The 19,812-nt window shown below is 38.5% G+C and overlaps 1 protein-coding gene across 1 annotated transcript in view; it reads right to left on the bottom strand.

Moving 5' to 3' along the window:
• The window catches only part of ATP10D (ATPase phospholipid transporting 10D (putative)), a 114,630-nt gene that overhangs the window by 7,681 nt on the left and 87,137 nt on the right, over positions 1 to 19,812 (bottom strand). The window contains exons 16-21 of the mRNA XM_001101879.5: positions 15,791 to 16,100; positions 13,176 to 13,252; positions 12,420 to 12,545; positions 8,741 to 8,941; positions 5,178 to 5,258; positions 3,586 to 3,690 (exon numbers count right to left, since the gene is read on the bottom strand). Of these exons, the coding sequence (XP_001101879.4) occupies positions 3,586 to 3,690; positions 5,178 to 5,258; positions 8,741 to 8,941; positions 12,420 to 12,545; positions 13,176 to 13,252; positions 15,791 to 16,100 (900 nt within the window). The remainder of the gene's footprint in view (positions 1 to 3,585; positions 3,691 to 5,177; positions 5,259 to 8,740; positions 8,942 to 12,419; positions 12,546 to 13,175; positions 13,253 to 15,790; positions 16,101 to 19,812) is intronic.

Genomic DNA, 19,812 nt, shown 5'->3' with positions numbered 1-19,812 from the left:
TCAGAGCCTGGGAAGGGTAGTGGAGGTATCAGGGGAGGTGGGGATGGTTAATGGGTACAAAAGAAAAATAGAAAGGATGACTAAGACCCACTATTTGATAGCATAATGGGATGACTATAGTCAATAATAATTGTATATTTTAAAATAAAGGATCTATTTGGATTGTTTGTAACTCAAAGGATAAATTCTTGAAGGGATGGATATCCCATTCTCCATGATGTGCTTATTTCACATCATGTGCTTATTGCATCCCTGTATCAAAATATCTCATGTACATCATAAATATATACAGCTACTATGCACCTGCAAAAATTTTAGAAATAAAAAAAGAAATTTAAATTAAAAAATGAAGAAAAGTGTATGCCTACTTTAAATGTATGAGGTCGGTGCAAAAATAATTGCGTTTTTTTGGCACCAACTTCATAATATTAACATTCTCTGTTATAAAAGAGCTGAGTCTGGGGTTTGATTAATCTTTATTATAAAGAGAAATTAGCAAGAATTACTGTGATAAAACATAATAGCATCAAATGAGATATCTCTTTGATATAATCAGAAGTATGTAGTATTTAGTGTTATTTAGTGCAGTATGCAGTATTACCTAAAATCATGGTGTGTACTATTGCTAGCACATATCATGCTTTTTAGGAAAACACTGCTTTTATTAATCTCTTTTATTTTCTAGGGCTATAATTTTCAAATAAGTTAGATTTTCTTCTTTTCTCTCCTAATCTTGCAAGGTATTTCCCCATGGCAGATATCTTCACAAGAGTCACACAGACTGCTTATTTTTTAATAAAATGTACAAACAACTAGAAAAATGTTAGCTAACTCCTGGATTAAGATCTTTATGCTGCTAAAACAGTAATTCCTTTTTTTTTTCTTTCTCAAATGTCTTTCCTTCTATTTGAGCCATATTGCTCCAATTTTTTATCTCTTACAACATGCTTTGGCCAGGCGCAGTGGCTCACGCCTGTAATCTCAGCACTTTGGGAGGCTGAGACGGGTGGATCACGAGGTCAGGCGATCGAGACCATCTTGGCTAACATGGTGAAACCCCATCTCTACTAAAAATGCAAAAACAAAATTAGCCAGGCATGGGGGCGGGCACCTGTAGTCCCAGCTACTCGGGAGTCTGAGGCAGGAGAATAGCATGAACCCAGGAGGTGGAGCTTGCAGTGAGCCGAGATCACACCACTGCACTCCAGCCTGGGCGATAGAGCAAGACTCCCTCTCAACAACAACAACAACAACAACAACAAAAACATGCTTTTGGCAAGTGAGATAGAGACTTCATAGAGTTTATACATTTAAGTGAATTGATACAAAGAAGTGAAAGTCAAAGAATACTGGGTAAAAACCAACAAGGGAAGTGGGAGGTGGCAATGAGATGGTGAATAAGAGCATGAAGGGAAAGAGTTTGATACTTTCAGAATGGCTGACTTTTATTGACAAGAGATCTGCAGGGCCAGGATTTCTAGCCATGCATCCTCCAGCATAAGAAACAATTCTTGAATGATGCATCCTTTCAACAGCAGTCTCTGTTTATCTTTGACTCTAGCTTTCACTCCCCTTCTTGGTGAGGACACCCAACATTGTGTGCAGCCTCGGCAAAATATTCCTCCCATAGTCAAAGCCTGTGACTGAAGCTAGGGAAATAGGATTCTATCACAATATAATAGACTTGGAGCACAATGGGGCAAGAGCAGAAAGAAAATGAATGGAGCCAGTTCAGACCAGAGGACCATCCTGACAAGTCTGTCCATTAGTTTTTGCTCTGTACATCTCCAGAGTCACTCTGGTTTCTCAGATATTTTTGCTTTTCTTTATTTTGTTCTATCATGGTTCTTCATTATATTTTTTAAATAATTTTTCTATTTCCTCAGGTTATTCAGATGATGATGCTCATAATCAGTGAATCCAAACTGATACACTTTATGTGTTAAATCCTCTGGAACACTAATAAATGTCAGAACCTTTGGCATTTTCTCAGGTGGCCACCAAAAGTATCAATGCAATGGCTTAAAAATTGAATAGGTATAAAAACAATCCCAAATATTTCAGTTCTAGAATTTCCTTTACTCTACCCATCTGGTATTTGCAGATATTAAGCTTTTACTACATTTTAGCTTGTAAGATTTTGTTATAGATTATAAGCAAAGCAAATAATGTCCAAAATAATCAGCCCTACTTAGGAAATTGTTATAAATAATTTTGTAATATAACTGCATATATTTTAAACTATAACCTTATTCAGCTATTTCCTATTTAAAATTCATATATTATCAGGATGGTAAACATAACCCCAAAACTGAATATTTAATCATTTATTTATCCATTCAAATATTTTTTGAGCACCTGCTGTGTGCCAGTCTTGTCATTAACACTGTATGCACTGGTGAACAAAATAGGTATGAACCCTGCCCTCACAGAGAGCATAGTCTAATGTGGAAGATAAACATGAATAAGGTAATCACATTTTTTTTTGTTTGTTTTTAGAGACAGGGTTTCTCTCTGTTTCCCAAGCTGGAGTGCAGTGGCATGATCATAGCTTACTGCAGAGCTCACTGTTGGGCTCAAGTGAGCCTCCTCCTCAGTCTCCCAAGTAGCTAAGACTGCTGGCATGTGCCATGACACACAGTTAGTTTTGTTATTTTTTGTGGAGACAGGGTCTCACTATGTTGCCTAGGCTGGTCTTGAATTCTTAGCTTCATGTGATCCTCCCTCCTCAGCCTCCCAAAGCTCTGGAATTGCAGGTGTGAGTTACTGCACTTGGCCTCAGATAATCACATAATTAAATAAATAATTATAAATTATGATTAGAGTTATGAGTAAAAGAAAGAGAATGGTATCAGAGAATGGGTGGTTAGGGAAAGGCTATGGGGGAAATTATATTTTTGATGAAATCTAAATAACATTTAAGTTGGGTAAAGTGCAGGGATGCAAGAGGGAATGAAAATTACCTCCATTAAAAGATAAATTAAGTGCCAAGATCCTGACGTGGTAATCAGTTCAATGTATTGAAGAAACTGAAAGAGGGATAAGATGGTTCCAGCCCATGAATATGTGGAAATGAGGTTGGAGAGAGAAGTACAGCATCACTCCACCATATTAGGGCTTTCATATTTTATTCCAAGTACAATGGGAAACCACTGAAGGGTTTTACCCAAAGGGGAGCCAAAAAAAGATTTTTTTTTTTTATTATGAGGAAGGCATAAAATCATCCCTAAAGTCACTGTACCAGGATTATGATACAACACCTTTTTTCCATTTTCACTGAAAGTAATCAGCTTGGTCTTGAAGAATGAAGGTTAAGTATCCCTCCAGTCTGTCTCACATCTCCATGAACCCTCCACCACTGATACTACCAAAGGGAGCAAGGCAGGTGTTTTCCACTTTCCCCAGCTACACATCAATCTCGGCATAATGGCATTCAGTGATCACCCAGAGTAGCTGTGATCACCCTTCTCCCATAGATTCATTACTCTTCTCATTACCACTTATCTTCAGGGTCACTGCTAATAGAAGACATATCCCCAAGCATAAAAGATTTTAGGCTACTTCAGAGGCGAGAAAACCACTCACCAAACTCTTGCTTTCAATGATCAGATGGAGGAGAATGATGAACAGAGCAGCTGTGTTCAGGGGGTTTCCAAATGCAAAGATGTCAATATCTGAGCCCTGGTAGGTCTAGAAAGAGAGGACATTAGATGATCCTGGATAGTTGTACAACTTGGTGTGGGTAACATCACTTTATCTACAATTCAACCAAGGCTTGAGTCCCTTCTACAAGGTCCCTATGAACTGGCCATTTGAAATAAACTTGAACATTTTCACAAGTAAGAGACTGACTCTCTCCCAGACAGGGCATCTAATCTTCAATTTTTTTCAACTGGAATTCCTCTTTATTCTGAATTATAATTGATCCTCCTGGAGCCTTTTACTCACACTGCTAGCTTTTTAAGGTATAGAGAAATTTGTTCTATTTAACAGAGCTACAAATCTTTGAGGCAGCTATTATGACTATCTTTCCGAGGAAAATATACCCTCCTTTCCTATATGTCTTCAAGTCCTTAAACTATTCCTCTAATGACACAATTTTCTCATGTTTCACCATCGTCTTCATTCTCTTCTGAATATACTTCAGACTGCCTTGTTTATATTTCTCCTGAAGTGCAGTATAGCCAGAAAACTCTAGCAAGGCTAATTCAAATGATTTTATTTGAATAAAGAATAAAAATTGTTAATTTAGAAATGATAATCTTTTTCATTCTTAACACTGTGCTTCTATTAACACCACCCACGATAGAGGTGTTTTCTTTAGGAGAGGGGTATATGTGGATGAGCAGCTATACAACGCTGCTTTGTGCTTGGTGTTAGCCTAAATTTTTTAAAATTAAAGCTTATACATTCTTTGCTTTGTTACATTTCTTCCATTCTTTACCTGTAAAACAGATTTTATAGTTTTAGAGACACTACTTATAGAATCTTAAATTTAATGCTCTGAATATCATTCGAGTAGAATTAGCCCAGCACTCACTAATAAAAGCTGTCCTATTCTGGCATTTCCTCTCTGATTTTTTTTAGACAGGGTCTCAGTCTGTTATCTAGGCTGGAGTGCAGTGGCACGATCACAGTTCACTGAGTTCACTGCAGCCTAGACCTCCTGGGCTCAAGCGATCCTCCAACCTCAGCCTTCCAAATAGCTGGGGCCACAGGTCCACACCACTACACTCACCTAATTTTTAAATTTTTTGTAGAGACGGTGGCCTCACTGTGTTGCACAGGATGGTTTCAAACTCCTCAACTCAAGCAATCCACCTGCCTTGGCCTCTCAAAATGCTGAGATTACAGGTGTGAGCCACTGTACCCAGCCTGTCTCATTTTTGAGTAATCTAATTATATAGCCAGACATCCAATTTTGTTCAAGTCATTGATAAAAATTTTTAAGCAGTACAGGGTTAACAAGAGGCCTAAAAGGACTCAAACTAGGTATGTCTATCTAAATTTAATCCATTACCTAACATATATTTTTGGGAAGATTATACTTTAGTCAGTTTATAATCAACTTGATTATATGAGCAATCTGCCCTCCTTTATGCTGATATTGGTGGCATAGTACAAAGAAGCGTCATTGATTCATTAATAACAAATATACTAAGTGAACAAAGACTCACAAAATAAGGCACAAAGAAGCAGACCAGGCTTTGATAAAAAGCATCCAATAAGGTGATCCAGAAGGTATGGGGTAAGTATGCCTAGAAATGAAGCAGATAACGGGGAGGGAGTAAGATTAACAAGGGTCCAAGAAAAGAAACAACACAAGCCAGTACTTACATTTATTTCTCTGAGAGAAAGCTTCATTTCTTCAGGTGGTGTTTTTCAACAGAGGTAAAGATAAGGGTAACTGAATGTGATGGGTTCACAAGTAAACATGATGAAAAAAATCCTTGAAGGAATGTTTATTCAACTCATGTTGCCTTTATTACAGGATAAATTTTAAATCTAGCTGAAATACAGCCAGTAGTACTAACTTCTCCTTTCCTACTGATCAGAAAGTACTGTTCCAAAACTTCTCCAACTCTATCCATTCCTCTTTCTCTAAATTACTCCTTTCATTCCAATTCACTATCAACTGTCTCTGAATGGCTGGATAGCCATCTAACCACCCTCTTTGCTTCCTCCCCTCTTCTCAATCCAATCTTCCCAAATCAGCCAGATGGTCTTAAACCCATTTCCCATTTAGAAAAAAAAGGCAGCTTGCTGCCCTTTTTTCCAATTTCTTAAGGCAAATTGGAAATGGACTTAAAAAAATGTAAACCAGGTTATGTCATCTCTCTAATTAATCAAATTGACTCCTTCCACTCCCTCCAATGACTTCCCACTGCATTTCCAACACAATCTAAGTTTCTTCTCATGACCTATAAGGTCCTACCTGGTTTGCTCACTGAATAGTTCTCCAGGTTACTTCTTGCCATTTTGATTCTGCAGTATGGACCTTCATTCTTTTCCTCAAATGTGCCAGATCCATTCTTTCCTCAGGGATTTACCTGTGCTGTTCTCTCTGCCAGGAATTCTTATCCTGGACCTCCTACATGAGCAGTTCCTTATTACTTGTATCCTAGCTCAAATATCTCTTCCTCATACAGGCACACCAAGCCAGTCTAAAAGTTGTGCCCACTCAGGCGCTTACTACCATGGAAACCTGAGAAGTATCTCATCACCATCAGGAATAATTATATCTGTTTAATAAATTTTCTAGTTTTGTCAGTGGAATGCAAGCATCATAGAGTAGAACGCTGACTCTTTTATACAAGTGACTAAAACAGTGTCTTGTACATACCAGGTGCCCAACAAATACTTATCAGGTTAATAAAGTATTTGTATACAAGTTTTCATGTAGTAAACTGCTTCCTACACAAATCTTAGAGAAAAAAAGAAAACATAAGAGACAAAAAAAGAAAAAAGAAAAAAAATAGTCAAATGATTGAAAATGACTTTTCAAACAAGAGCCAACTCTGAAGTTGGATTCTGGGGCTGTGTGAAGGATTCTGAGGCTGCATTCAGATCCAGCAGGAAAGAGTGCTATCATTTATTAGTGATATCTGCGATGAACAAAATTGGAAAAACATGTGTCACATCCCGAGCTAGTCTTTTCCTAACATGTTCTCAGTCTTGTTTTCCTCCAAATGCAGAGGCTGAAGCTTCCTTGAAAACGTTACACTGTCTCTTAAAGAACAAAACTTTATAAATATACAAATTCTCCATATATGTTCTTCCATTCTTTAAAATAATATACTTGGAATTTTTACATCTATCCCTTTTTATCCCTTCGTCCTCTGGAAAATCAAAGCAATGAAGATTCATTGCTTCCAGTCCACTTTTCTCTATATCTTCTTCTATTATTTCCTCATTGGATATGAGGGATATTCTGCCTACCTTTCTTTATACAAATGTCCATACAATCTCAGCAGAACCCCAATCCAATGGTAGAAGAGAATGTGCCAGAGACAGAGGGGCAAGCAAAATGCCACTGGACAAGAGAGAACCACTTAGAGATAAGTTAAAATATAACTTCATGCATCTGGGGAAATAGAGGTTGCTCAAAGAACCTAGAGTAAAACGAAAGAAATACAATTTTCCACGGTCACATGAGGAATAGGACTTACCAAAGTAAAGAGAGAAGGATCATGATTAAGATAAATGAGAGGCTGGAGGGATTAACTCACGAGGTCCACTGGAAACTGAAAGGGGAAAGCCAGAAAAAAAAAAAAGCCAAAGCCAGAAAAAAAAAAAAAAAAAAAAAAAAAAAAGACTGTGTGGGTGACGAGACATGGGGGTGAGGCTTCGTGGAAGGGAAGCTTCTGATTGCAGACTTCCACACTCATCTTTAGAGGAGAGAGATTCTGTAGCCCTGGAGAGAATATTTAATGACACTGAACACAGGAAAACGATCCAAGCATAAAACATAATTTTGTTGGAGGCCAAGTTCAAAGAAAGCACAAATTTTAGAAGGTAAAGTCAATGAAATCAGTTACCTTTTATCAATAGCTATATGCTGGGAAAATCTGCCTACCATGATCATGTTTTATATAACTGGCCAGTTAACTAGAACAATGTGTACAAAGGATTGGTGAAAGGATTCAACAACAGGAAACAATAATCTCATTTCTCTCAAGGATAAGGACCAATAACAATCTTTAGTCCATACAAATGGGCTTTTAAAATACGGGCTATAAAAACTTTGATTGAAAATCTCCCTCAACCCTCCTTTCCTCAATGGATTTGGAATTTCAATTATGCCTGGGGAGTGGGACAAGCTTCACTGACATCAATCACATGTTCTTGCATCCTGGCTTGAACTTGAAGTCAGACTGGACTCCTTTAGGAAAACCCATGTAGTTCCTTGGTCTGAATGGATTGGATGATATTAAAGGATTATAAGGACCCCTTCTTTCCTGAAAGCTGAATCTGTGATTTCTCTGTCGGTTGTTCTAGGTAGTGTAAGGACACTAAACGACTCTCCATTCCAGAAAGGCATTTTAAGTCAGAATAGTTAGACTGATGAAAATAAATGCATTATTTTAAATTTGGGATTTCCTCAAATTTCTGGTTAATTCCGGAGGGTAAAAATGACAACATTGAGAGCTTACTATGGCTGAAAACTGTACCTGTATTATCTTCCTTAATCCTCACATCATTCCCATAAAGAACCTGCAGCACAGGCAAGTTAAAAAATTTACCAACGTCACATACCGCAGAACCAGAATTTAAACTGAGAGTAAACATAACCTATTCTTTCTAACATATACAGAACCACTTTTTAGTGGTGGGATTTCTTGAAAAATTACTTAACCTCTTCGAGGTTCAGATTCTTCATCTTAGAATGGGACCAACACTAGGTTCTGTCTCAATGTGTTTTCATGAAGATAAATCAGACAGGCGATGTCAAGTAGTTAGCACAATAGATGGCAATGGGGTTTAGTAAATGTTAGATATTATTGGTTGTAAGATCAAACTTTAGATTTCTTCTTATAAGTACATAAGGCCCTTCATAGATTAATCTGTATTTACCTCAAGGGCAAGTAAGTTAATATCTGCCACATGAGTAGAGATCTTTCAAAACAATCAGATATTTCAAACAGTTCTGAGTGGACTGCAATATTTGGCTAATTAAGAAAACACACTGGCTTTTACAATGGATATGGATCCATCCAAGCACTCTTGCTTTAACACCTACCTCTGATTTCTGACCACTTTTGTAAAGTTCAGGCAGTTGCATGAGGGTCTCTGCAGACACGTCTTTCTCCAAAACACCGTAAATGACGGGAGGGGCAGATGTGAAGAGGAGGTTGAAGAAGATCAAAACCCAGTAATCAGTCATAGATGTTCCTGAAAATCCACAAAAGAACTGGTACCAGAAAAGGAGGTTCACATAGGCCTAGAGACACAAAGAAGGACATTCAGATCTTAGAATCAGTAATGGGTGCTATGATTACACATTCCAAATGCTGCCATTTTGAGCTTGGTGACCTCAGCCTCTCTGCAGTTTTCTTATATAAGAGAGGACCACAATTTACCTTGCAGCTTTTTTTGGTAAATATTTTATTAAAATGTGCACATGTATGTACACACACACACAGACACACACATACACACACACCTATGTGTGAAATGGTCATCACCTATTATGTGGTGCTAGCTCTGTTCTAAGTGCTTTGTGAATAATTCATTTAATCATCATAACAACTTGGGAATTAGATTGTTGTTCCCATTTTACAGATCAGGAAACTGAGTGTAATTAACTGAATGTTTGTATCCTCCCAAAATGTATATGAAATCCTCTTGAAACAAAACTCCCTCTATCTAAGTCCAATATCCTTTCCTGTGGGCTGCCCTGCTTGAGATCGCAGAGCACTATCCCCACTGTGACAATGTTATGAGGTGGTACCTTTGGGAGGTGATTAGGCCATGACATCGGAGGCCTCATGAATGGAATCAGTTTCTTTATGAAAGACACCCCAGAGAGCTCTCATCATCTCATCTCTTTTTATGTAAGGATATAATGAGAAATCTACAATCCGGAAGAAAACCCGCACCAGAACCTGACCATTCTAGTACCCTCATCTGGATTTCCAGCCTCCAGAATGGTGGGGAAGAAATGTTGTTTACAAGCCACCTCTCTGTGGTACTTTGTTACAGCAGCCTGAACTAAGATACTGAGGCACAGAGAGACTAAGAAACTTGCCCAAAGCCATGTGGCTAATAAGTAGCAGAACCAGTATTCAAATTGAAGGATTCAACACTAGATGAAGAGAGTCTAGCCCAGTGCCTGGCACAGACATGGAGTAGACACAGCACAAACGTCCATTTTCTTGCCTTCTAGGTTGATAAATACATAGTGGTAAAATGGAATGGTGCCAGCAGAGTGGTCAACCATCCCAGTTTTCTTGGGACTGAGGGATTTCCCAGGCTTTGGGATTCCCAGTGCTAAAACCAGAACACTCTCAGGGAAACCAGGATAGTTGGTGACCCTAGAGGCCAGGCACAGGGATTCTACATGGTTTCCTGCAGTATTTTGTCTCAGACAAACTAAGTTCACTATAAAAAGCTCTGTGCTCTTAAGCAGGGCAGGCCACAGGAAAGGATACTGGACTTAGAGGGAGTTTTGTTTCAAGGCTGGGGGATACTTCCAGTTGATTCTTTGCCTTTAGGTCATTTCCCTAACCTCCCTGAATTATTATTTCCTGCTCTGTAAAATGAGAATTATACTACCTTAGGGCTTAGTATTAAGATCAAGTTAGAAAATGGTCATCATCAGCCGGATGCAGTGGCTTATACCTGTAATCCCAGCACTCTGGGAGGCCAAGGCGGGCAGATCACTTGGAGACCATCCTGGCCAACATGGTGAAATCCTATCTCTACCAAAAAAAAACAAAAAACAAAAACAGATATTAGCTAAGTATGGTGTGGCATGCCTTTAGTCCCAGCTTCTCAGGAGGCTGAGGTTGGAGGATAGCTTGAACTCGGGAGGCAGGGGTTGCAGTGAGCTGAGATCATGCCACTGCACTCCACTCTGAGGGACAGAATGAGATCCTGTCTCAAAAATCAAACACACAAACAAGAAAGTAGTCATGATCTGTAAAATGTCTTATTAAAAAAAAATATTGTCATCATAGATACACTAGAACCTCAGGACAATGGCCACAATCCCTAGAATAGATTTTCAATTTCCTAATCTCTTGACCTCGTGATCTACCCGCCTCAGCCTCCCAAAGTGCTGGGATCACAGGCGTGAACCAACGTACCTGGCCAGAATAGATTTTCTTAGTCTAGTGTCTACAGACATGGATCATGCCCAGTTTCTAAAAATGTATGGTTTGTGGTTTGGGACACTATTCTGGGGGAATGAATCCATTGTCTTCATTGGGACCTCAAAGGTTGTCCAACATCCAAGAACCATGGTCTCAGAAAGATAAGCTGCTCTAATGGCTTCTGGTCCAAGCCCTTTGCATAGCATATAAAATATGCATTGTTTAGCTAGGTAAATAACAGATATCAATTAAGTCTGGAGATTATCAGTATGAATGGCCACTCAAGGATTACCGAGGTCCTGATTCTCTCTACTAATGAACACTCCCTCTCTTTGAGAGTGTATAGCATCTCCTCCTAATACTAGTATTTCTTTACTGTTGGATTCAATCTGGAGTTAAAAGGAGGTGAGGAGGTGAATGGATAGTGCCACAATTGGGGAGAAGGTGAACAAATGCAAAGGTTTAAAATAAAAACTTGGGAGAGGGGCTCCTCTTTAAAAGCCATTGGCCACTAAGTTCTGGAATTGTAAATTACAAGCTGCAGTTTTCCCCAGAAGCACATACTCAGGCAGAGATTTCATACATTTCAAATATTTTCCTAAAGTATCTGAGTTTTACTAAACTTTGACTAACTGCACTAATTCTAATTAGTAAAGTCTTGAGCGATTCCTGAAAAGTGTATTGTGCTGCAGGAAAAAAAAAAAAAAATATTCCTACTGATGGACATACACACTCATGCACACAGAGTTCTAAATTACACATTTGGGATCTCCTAAAAATGACTTTTTTTCCCCTGAAAATGGTATTTTAATAGATTGATATCAACCCATGTCTACTACTAACATACTACATACGGACTTTAAAAACTAAGAGTGAATTTGGCCTAAAATTCATGATATTTACATAATTACCCCTCTTAGAAGATACTTACATCTGATTACGTATGATTTTATAAAAAGAGGAAAATGAAATTTAAATAGTAGGCTGAAGATTAGAGGCCTGGATTTCTAATCAAATTCTGCCCTTTTAGGAATTAAATAATCAAAATATAATTCCTTTATCGTTAAATAACTACTGAGCACAAATACATTTTATAGGTTGGCTAGAGAATGCTTACATCTGTGAGCAACAGCCAGCTACATGCTAAGACATACTAGGTTTTCATCTGTATCTGTGTCTTTACTATAATACATGGGGCATTAATATGGAAGAGCTGATATTTTTTGATATTTCCAGTAAAACGGATGCAAACCTTTTCATTCTCTACTGACAGATAGCGTTAAACATTTCATAATTCTTCTTGTCACAGCCTTTTTTTTATGGAAGGTTAAAAACTGGATTTTAAATGAAACAGACAGGACTTAATTTAAATGCACAGGGAGTAGAAAATGTTAGCAGATGGACAAGCCTGGCAATTTGCTGTCAGCAGCTGAAACATAGCACATTCCCAGCTTAGTTCTGATAAGACAGCAAGACTGGTCCTGGCTGTTCCCAATACATCAATAAGGAAAGTGAGTTTAGCATAGGACACTTCCTCTTCATTCCTGATGCAACAGGCTTGGAAGGCATGAAGGGAAAAGGCACAAATTCTCTGGGGTTACATACCACATTCTTATAGAAAAAATAGAGAATCATGTTGGAAAGCCGTGTATAACACCAGTGTCCATGGACAAGAAGGAGCTTGCTGAGATGTTTGAACTGAGAAACGGCAAAGTCACTGGCCATCACAGCCTGCAGATGCAATGGGGAGAGAATGCCATCCTGAATGATCAAACATGTTAGAACAGACACAGCACAATTCTTGGGAAACTCTAAGTCTCATATTCTACCTTCTTCTGACAGCATTTGTTCCATACATGAATGAAAATCATTTTTTGGATTACGAGCTTTTATCTGAATTTTGTGCCTAAAATACCATCCCACACACACACCCACATATACATATACACACGTGCACACAAATAGGACACTCCCACTTCCTTCCTTTTCCTCTCATACCCTCTTCTTTCCCTTTTTTTTCCTCCCTCACCTGCCTCAAGATCTTTAGGTCCTTCATTCAAATCCTTAGTAGCTTCTTCAGAGTCAGAATTTACGCAGCTATTGCAGGACTAAAATATATATTCCTATGATTTAGGTAAGCTCTATTTTTAACAGGTGAATAATACAGCTAAAATTATCCAGGAAATGCCATAATACTCACCTAGTAAAAAAATCAGTGAATGGATAGGTAAACTTCCTGTCTCCCACTCCTCAGCTAGCCACACACAGCCTCACTCTGCCACAGAGAATTTACCGTGGAGAATGCTGCCTTTGGATGGGCAGGTCAAGGCCACAGAACTTGGGTGCACAATATCCACTCACCTGCATGCCTTCTTGACCCGAGACTCCTATTCCAATGTCTGCCACTTGTATCATGCTAACATCATTGGCACCATCACCTTCATGAGGCAGAAAAAAAGGAGAGAAACTTATGAGGAGTAAAGAAAGGGTGTAAATGTTGCAAATCGATAGGGGCAGCTCAAGTGAACAAATAAATCCTTCAAAGTTCATCCCTTTCTCCAAGTTTCCTGGAAGTAAGTTAAACAGAAATGAAGTGTCATCCCACTGCCATCAGGAAGAATTCCAAACTCAACACTGCTTTAAACTGCTTCACGCTATGGCACCTACCCAGACTGATCTTGTTTTTCATGTCACTCATGCTACCTTCCATTCTCCAGATACACCCTTCTCCCTGTAGCCATGCACGTGATAACACTGTCCTTATCACCGGCAGCTCACTTTGCTGGATTTCAATTTTTCTTGCTCTCAGCTTAATAATTGTTATATATTATATATAATGTATGATATAAATTATAAGTATTATATATAATCCATATGAATATAATTATAATGTAATAAATTCTAATTATGTTATATATAATTATAAATCCAGGAGTTTTCGCTTCGGAAACATCTGGATCCATAAGCTTGAATAATTCATTTATTTGTTTATTCAACAAGATAACTGAACAAAATTCCACCCTAATCCTGAAACTTTACTGCAGCAATCTGAAAAGTGATGCTATCTTTTCACCCAAGTTGTTACTAGGATATGATGGAAACCCAGGAGTTTTAGTGGCTACATCACCACCCTGGGGGGAAAGTTACCTGAGACTGGAAGCAGTCCAGAGGGAAAACAGACATTGAAAGAGAGCGCTGATATGCCAAGTCTTCAGCTTAACACTGGAGTCTCTGAGATCTTAATCTCATACTACAATTCTCTTCAGTTATACTCATTCTTTAGTGTCAAGGCTTTAATATCCACTAGACTCTTTTTTTTCTTTTCTTTCTTTTTTTTTTTGGGGGGACAGAATCTTGCTCTGTCACCCAGGCTGGAATGCAGTGGCACAATCTCAGCTCACTGCAACCTCTGCCTCCTGGGTTCAAGTCATTCTTTGCCTCAGCCTCCCTAGTAGCTGGGATTACAGGCTCCCACCACCATGCCTGGCCAAGTTTCGTATTTGTAGTAGAGGTGGGGTTGCACCATGTTGGCCAGGCTGGTCTTGAACTCCTGACCTCAAGTGATCCACCCACCTCGGCTTCCCAAAGTGCTGGGATTACAAGCGTGAGCCACTGTACCCAGCCTGATATGCACTAGACTTTTGATTTTCAAATTTACATCTCTAGCCAATTTCCTATTCCTAAATTCCAGACTTTTATTCTCGCTTCACACCAATATCACTGCTTAGACATTTAATGGCCTTTTCAAACTTCACATGAGTAAGACCCAATTCCCAATTTCCCCTGCCTCTATCTCAGTAAATGGCAACTCTGTTCTTTCTGTTCTTAGACATAACTTTGGCATTCCCTTTGACAACTCTTTCTCTCATATAACATATCCAATATGCCAGCAAATGTCACTGGGTCTTTTTTTAGACCATGCCCATTATCTGACCACGTCCCAACCCTTCCTTTGCTCCCAGCTGTGCCCAAGCCGCCATCATCTCTTGCTGAATTATCAAAACTGATTTCGTATGTCTCTGCAGTCCAACAATTACTCTGACAGAACAGCCAACATGATCATTTTAAATTTAAGGCAAATCATGTCCCACTTCTGCTGAAAATCCTTCAATGGCTCCCTAATTTTACAATGTCCTCTAAGACCCTGTGTGATCTGGCCCCCTGCCGCTTCTCTGACCTTTAATAACCTGCACAAAACTCCTCCCTTTGTCCTCAAACACACCAAACATGGTTCCCCTCATGGCTTTCATTTTCGCTGTCTTCTCTTCCAGGAATGTTCTCCCCCGTGTCTCCCATGGCCCCTTTATGATTTCCTTCATGTCTCTGCTCCCAGTCAACCTTAGCAGTGAGACCTTCTTGGAAAATCGTGCTTAAAAGAGCAGCCCCAGCCTATCTCCAGTGCTCTACATCTCCTTAGTCCACTTTATTTTTTCAATAGTACTTATCACTATCTGATACCTTACAGATTTATGCTTTGTTTTACTGTATGCCTTCCTACTAGATGTAAGTTCCTTGTAAAAAGGTACTTTGTCAATTTTACATACTTTTGTATCTCCATTCCTTAGAAAAATGCCTGGTACAAAGAAGGCACTTGATAAATATTTGTGGAATGGATAAATGAATTGTCATGTCCTTGAATTTAGCTTTCCTGAAGGTAGAACACATGAATTTTTCAGTTCTCTGATTCAGTTTATTACTCGGCTTAAGCTTGTTGATTTGGGGGTCTGACACTAAACTAAGAAGTCTGGACTATTTTATTGTTTACCATGTCACATCCCTACTACCTGGTTCACAGAAGGTGCTCAAATAGGTGATAGAGGAAGGTGCTCAAACAGGTGATGGGAAGGAGTGAATGTGGTAGAGAGAAAGGGAGGAGGAAAATGGAAGGAGCACTGGGAGAGGAAAGAGACAGAAGGATCGGTGTCTGGTGTGGTGTGAAAGGAAGAAGTGCAGGACTTGGATTCATCCTCACTCACCAATGGCGAGGGTCATCACCTGGAGATGGCTGCGGACCAATTTCACCACTTCACTTTTCTGCAGCGGTGTGGCTCGGCAGCAGACCACAGTTTGACACCAAGATGTCAGTTCCAGGAACTGCTTTTGTAGACTTTCTTGCAGAGCAAACTCCAGGGTCTTCCCAGTGATAATGAGTCCAGCTCGTAACCCGGAGTCCTGGGGGACAGGAGGCTGATGTAAATCTACACTTAATGACACTTGCTCTGGCAGGGCTTGAGTTTTCTTCTGAAGTTCTTTCAAAATTGTGCTCATCAGCATCCCACAGGCATCCTTGAAACAAGAGGCAAAGGTGGTTAGCCTCCAGGCTCCCTGGGTGCCAGAACCAGTTACATTTTTTTATTGTCATTTTTTAGCAATTGCTGAATCAAGAAAACCTCAAATAATGAATAACTGATTATTTTCAAAGATTTTACGAGTCTTCCACAGAGAGTTCTGTGTGTATGTGGGGATGGGTTAAAAGGAGGGGGAACATCTCACCGCCAACTGCATTTCTTTTTTTTTTTTTTTTTTTTTTTTGAGACGGAGTCTCGCTCTGTCGCCCAGGCTGGAGTGCAGTGGCGCGATCTCGGCTCACTGCAAGCTCCGCCTCCCGGGTTCACGCCATTCTCCTGCCTCAGCCTCCCGAGTAGCTGGGACTACAGGCGCCCACAACCGCGCCCGGCTAATTTTTTGTATTTTTAGTAAAGACGGGGTTTCACCGTGGTCTCGATCTCCTGACCTTGTGATCCGCCCGCCTCGGCCTCCCAAAGTGCTGGGATTACAGGCGTGAGCCACCGCGCCCAGCCAACAACTGCATTTCTTATAAAGAAATAGCTGTGAAATTTCTTCATGTGTGCAATTTGCCTTCTTGAACAGTGAATCCCAAGAGTCCTCTGGTCTCATTCTGCCAATTAGCAGCTGCTTGACCTTGGGCAAACTATGTAACTTCTCTAAACCTTAACTTTCTCATTAAAAATATGCAAATATTATTTCCATCATAATGTTGTTGTGAGGCTTAAGCAAAATAATACATGCAAAACTCCTAGTGTAAGGCGTGACACATGGCAGACATTTGAAATAGTAATTATTGTTTATATCTTCTTTTGGATTCAATGTGTTCATCCACTCACTAAGTATTTAATGAGAAACTATATATTAGAAAACATTCTATGAGCTGGACCTACACCAACAAACATGAAAATTCCTGCCCTCATGGCGCTTGCATGCTGGCCAGGATGTTCTTGGTGGTACTTATCACATCTCGTTTGTATACATCCTCACTCCATACTAGTTAGGAAGTTCCTTAAAGGCAGGTATCACTTTTAATTTACTTTTAAGCCTTCATGAGGCTTAAAAGAGGACCACATCAGGTACTCAGTAAACATTCATTGAATGAATTCTACTTAAGAAGATGAACAATAAGCTTATCCAGAAATTCTTGTGTCAAGTGACCACTAAGATAGATTCCAAATCCAGGAGCAGTGAATTTAAGTTTAGTTTATACACTAAGTCTGAAATAGTTGATTTGTGAAAGAGCTGTCACTCAGAGCTTGTTCGCTGTGATTTTCAATGCTGTTTCATCAAGCATTTCTCAACCTACAACAAAATAAGAAAAGCAAGGAAGAAGTAGATATGGATATGTGTGTACGAAACAGCACAAAAACTACAAACACTCTTGTGGAGTGTTCATAGGGCTCTATTTTAGGAATGAATTTGATCTCATACACCTCCAAAGCCCTTAAGGAAAAGTATACAGAGATGAATCAGATATGCTCATACAGCTCATTACATCATAGTAAAAATTATTTTTAAAATCCTTCCGGAGTTTGGTTAAATTAAAAAGGCACATTTAGAAAGTAACATGCCTCACAGTCATTGAAAACATTAACATCGGATTATGTGTAAGGTATTTGTAATTGAAAGAATACAGCTGCAATACCATACAACAATATAAATATGGTCTTTGTGGCATCAATATGCTTCCAGTATACAGAATACAGTCTGTGTGGATATTCTCCAAAATATAATTTTAAATTGTAGTTTTATGATTATAAATTGATTATAAAGGTTTTTGTACTCTTCTATTTATTTGAGTATGTGTTTAGGTTTTACGAATTAACTATTTTTTCATTATAAAAATAACAGAAGTACATACACACACACAGCTAATCTTCATTATCTGTGGAGTCCACATTTGTCATTTCAGCTGCGTGATAAAATTTATCTGTAATTTCACAATACTTGAGGTGCTTTTGTGGTCACATGTCACAGAGTGACATTTGAGTGGCACATGCAAAGAGTGACATTTAAGTCACGTGATATGCCCATTCCCAGCTGAAGCTGAACACCATGATGCCTTCTTTTGCCACTTCTCAAACTGTAGCAAAGTCTTCTTTTCATGGGCTATTTAGTGGCATATTTTTTGCATCTTTCTACTTTTTGTCAGTGATTTTGCTGTTTAAAATGACTTCCAATCATGGTGCTGCAGTGTTTCCAAGTAAAAAGGGCTGTGATGTGTCTTATCGGGGGAACTTACCCATGTTAGATAAGCTTTGTTTGGGTATACGTTACAGTGTTGTTGGCAATGCATTTAACGTTAATGAATCATTAATATGCATATGAAATAAGGTACATTTCAGAAGAAACAAGGTCACATATTGATTGTTGACAGTATATTGTAATTAGAGTAAGCTAACTTTGTATCTCCTCTAAAAGCAGTGGTCAGTGTTTACTAATTCAGAGCTCGAGACAACTACATAAACCATAGCTCTACAAATAAGGAGAATCAACTGTATATATGTAATATGTGATATATAATTAGAAAATATACTGAAATAGGAATCAGAAAATTTAAAGTTTAGTAATCAGATGTACTTAGAGAAATCACAAGCATCTGGAGTCTCAAGTTATAAAACAGATAATTTATTTTATATGTCTATTTGTTGTAATTGTCAAATGAGATCAGGTATGGAAAGCCTTTTTGTAGATTCTAATATAAACTATGAAGATAGAAAGTTACCAATCTGAGGAGAAAAGTTTAAATGAAATTACAAAAATAAAACTTAAAAAATTAAATGACCAATCCTGAAAGGCCTTTGTATATTCCAATGCAGTAACTAGTTACAAACAGGATATGACTATATTAAAACAAACGAAGAAAAAAACTTCTATGAGAGTAAAAGGTAATTTATAACTGGCAACACTTATAATCTAATGTGTAAATTGAAGAACAACATTGATGGAAATGTGTAAAGATGACACGACAAAAGTGACTTCAGACATTCCACTGGCTGCCATGTTGCCTATTTAGAATGTTATAGGAGCAATTCCTTCACTGTGACACACTGGGCTCCATGATCTTCCAGTCCTTTTAAACTCTTAGTGATTCCTGAGGGACTAGGAGTGTGAGGGGGAAAGAAACGAGTTAAATACTACTGACTGAGCCCATACTATGTGCCTGGCTTTTTATCTTGAGTCGTGATTAAACTAAATTAATTGTTTGTTGTAGTCTAGTTATTTGGAAAATTCCCACGCGGAATAGCTATCGATAGCAAAAAAGTTATAGATACTCAGTAAATACTTCTTGAATTGATAGTTTTAAATGCCTTTAAACATAAGAAAAATTGTGTATTTATAAATAATTTTTTATTTATATAAATTTAAGGATACAAGTGTAATTTTTTACATGGATATATTGCATTATAAATGAATTTCACAGTCCTAAAGATTTTACTATTCACAACAATCTCTATTTTTATTTTTTAATGCTTACTGAACCTCTCTCATCTCATAGGCACCGCATTAAACAATTTATATTTTTTCATTTAATGCTCACAAAAACCCTATTAAATAGTCATTACTCTCCCATTACAAGTAAAGAAAAAGCAGCATAGGAGGGTAACTCCCCAAGGCCGAATACTCGGTCAGCAGCAGGCCAAGCATTTGATCGCTAGTCTTACCAGCCACCTAGGCTACATTCTTTTTGGTGACTGAAATGACTAAG

Source organism: Macaca mulatta, chromosome 5, assembly GCF_049350105.2.
Source record: "Macaca mulatta isolate MMU2019108-1 chromosome 5, T2T-MMU8v2.0, whole genome shotgun sequence".
Classification (NCBI taxonomy): Eukaryota; Metazoa; Chordata; class Mammalia; order Primates; family Cercopithecidae; genus Macaca; species Macaca mulatta.
This window is presented reverse-complemented; position numbering and strand designations above follow the sequence as displayed.